General features: G+C 39.4%; 1 protein-coding gene across 1 annotated transcript in view; it reads right to left on the bottom strand.

The window, feature by feature from the left end:
• igsf8 (immunoglobulin superfamily, member 8) overlaps positions 1–2,353 on the bottom strand; it is an 18,642-nt gene that overhangs the window by 6,982 nt on the left and 9,307 nt on the right. Inside the window, exons 5-6 of the mRNA XM_014004148.1 lie at positions 647–822; positions 291–543 (exon numbers count right to left, since the gene is read on the bottom strand). Coding sequence (XP_013859602.1) covers positions 291–543; positions 647–822 — 429 coding nt within the window. The remainder of the gene's footprint in view (positions 1–290; positions 544–646; positions 823–2,353) is intronic.

The raw sequence follows: 2,353 nt of genomic DNA, 5'->3' as shown, positions 1-2,353 counted from the left end.
GAAATATATTTATGTTTGTGGTTGTAATGTGACAAAATATGGAAAAGTTCAAGGGGTATGAATACTTTTGCAAACCACTGTATTAAAAAATAAACTGACGTGTTCAGAGGTTGAGGCTTAAAACAACGACAAGATATTTGCTAATGTTAGTTAGATAATAGAATCTAATTCAAGTTATAAATTCCTGCTCTAATAATGCAGGAGCAAATTCTGAGTTGAGTCTAATCAGAACCGGCTGACTAAATGATTTTATCAAACAGTAAAAGCATCTAGAACCACACAAAGCCCACCTTTGGTCTTCAGGTTGACAGTGACCCCCTCGGACCTCTGGGTGAGTGTCGCAGGCGTAGAGGGGTCGGGGGTCCTCCTTCCAGCGTACACACTCACCACGCACCGATACACCCCTGAGTCGGAGGGCCGGGCCGAGAAGAGCTTCAGAGAGTACGACCTCTCTGTAACTTTCTCCATGGAGCCCCCGCTGGCTCTGCTGAGGTCGTCCCCCCAGCTCACAATACCGTCTGGACTCATCCGGGCCACCTCAACCTTAACACAGAACAGCATGTCAGTGTCAGACTGTAATCTGATAAAAAAAAATCCTCTGAGACTCAATTATTTTACAAACGAAACAAAGCAAAAACCGTCCTACCTCCACCCCTCCCCCCACTGCATCGCTGCTCACAGACCCTCTTTTCATCCACTTCACCAGCAGACCTGAGTTCACCTCAGACGGCAGCCCCAACACCTGACAGGTCAGGATGAGAGGAGACCCAATCTGGAGGGTCACCTCCCCCGTGGGYGAGGACGTTACGCTCAGAGACTCCGCTGCAAAGAGGAAGACATAAAACGGATCGATCGCTTTGTCCAACATGATGTACCAGAACCTCTTCCAGGTGCAACAAAAGGGGTGGGGGGGATTACTTGACAACAGCAATGTTTTTAAAAAGTTATAAACATGTCAGTCTGTCGGAAAGAAAGATATTCTCATTGCAGGCTACAAGAAGACACGGTGGGAATAAAGGTGATATAATCCTTCAGGTTTATTGAATGACCTGAGGCTGTTTTCTGACCACACAGCTGGACGACTGTCGACTTATTAAATCCAGCTGGATCAGCAACAAGAGGCCGGCATGTTTAGTCTGTCAGTCAAACACTGCACTGAACAGACAGATTTACACACTATGAACTCAAAATATTTACACAACTGTCGTTTTATGAAGATAACAGAAGAAAACGCTTTTTGTCTTGGTTTTGGAAATAAAAACTTTGYTGTATTTTGTCAAAAACATGTGTAACCCTTGGTGTTAAGATACTATCAGATTTTTGCTATTACTATTTTTGACAAATAATTAAAACAGAAGATTTTGTGTCGTAACCCTCAACAAATTCTTATTCATAAGATTTAATTAGTGCACATTTAACAGTTAAAAGACATGTAAGGTGAAAACAAGATTTCAATATCAGCTCATCGCTGACAGCTTGGTGGGAGTTTCTGAAAATGACAAAATCTTCACTAATCCCATGTAGACGAACACCCATCTGGAACAATCCTGACAWACTACAACAAAATAATATGTTAGACTTCCCAGATTGGAGAGGTAAAGGAATTGAATACCTAGAACATATATATGAAGGTGTAGACTTTATTCCATTCAATATACTAACAATACAATGTAGTTGATTGATTTAAAYGGACACTCATGAAAACAGCTAGCTAAAAGATCAATCAAGCTGTTAAATGTTGAGTTTAACATTTTAATGGCAAACATCCAGAGGCTGAACYTCTGGAAGGAGTCCAGTATTCTCAGTGGCACCACAGGTCCAGACAGAATTACAACACTTCTCTGGCAGCAACATGAAACATGACCTGTTCTCTGTTTACATTCATCGTTGTTTTAAACTATTTCTGACCCATGACTGATTCTCTCCAGGTTGCAGATTGTATTTTTTTATTAAACTCTATCCACAATTTTTCTCATCTCAAAATCAATTCAGTTTATTTCTAAAGTACTTTTAAAAAATGCTGCACAAAAAAAATCATCTCTGCAAGCATGATTAATAAAATGGCAGTTTTAATAAATAAATCAGCAGCTCACTTTATTCTTCTATATTAATATTGAAACTGCTTTTCAGTCAGTTTCATTTTAAAGGGATCCCTGATTAGTTGTAACATTAGACTTTATTTGATAAACATGTATTTTAACTGTAAAATAAAGACTGTAAAAATACTGTAGGCTGTTTAGTTTTGTAATTTTTAAAAAATATATTTTAACACAGACGGCGCCATTTTATTAACACACAAAGCATTCTGGGTAAATGATGACATGGATAGGTCCTCTGTGCGAGGCTACTAGTG

Source organism: Austrofundulus limnaeus, unplaced genomic scaffold (genome assembly GCF_001266775.1).
Source record: "Austrofundulus limnaeus strain Quisiro unplaced genomic scaffold, Austrofundulus_limnaeus-1.0 Scaffold22, whole genome shotgun sequence".
Lineage (NCBI taxonomy): Eukaryota > Metazoa > Chordata > Actinopteri > Cyprinodontiformes > Rivulidae > Austrofundulus > Austrofundulus limnaeus.
This window is presented reverse-complemented; position numbering and strand designations above follow the sequence as displayed.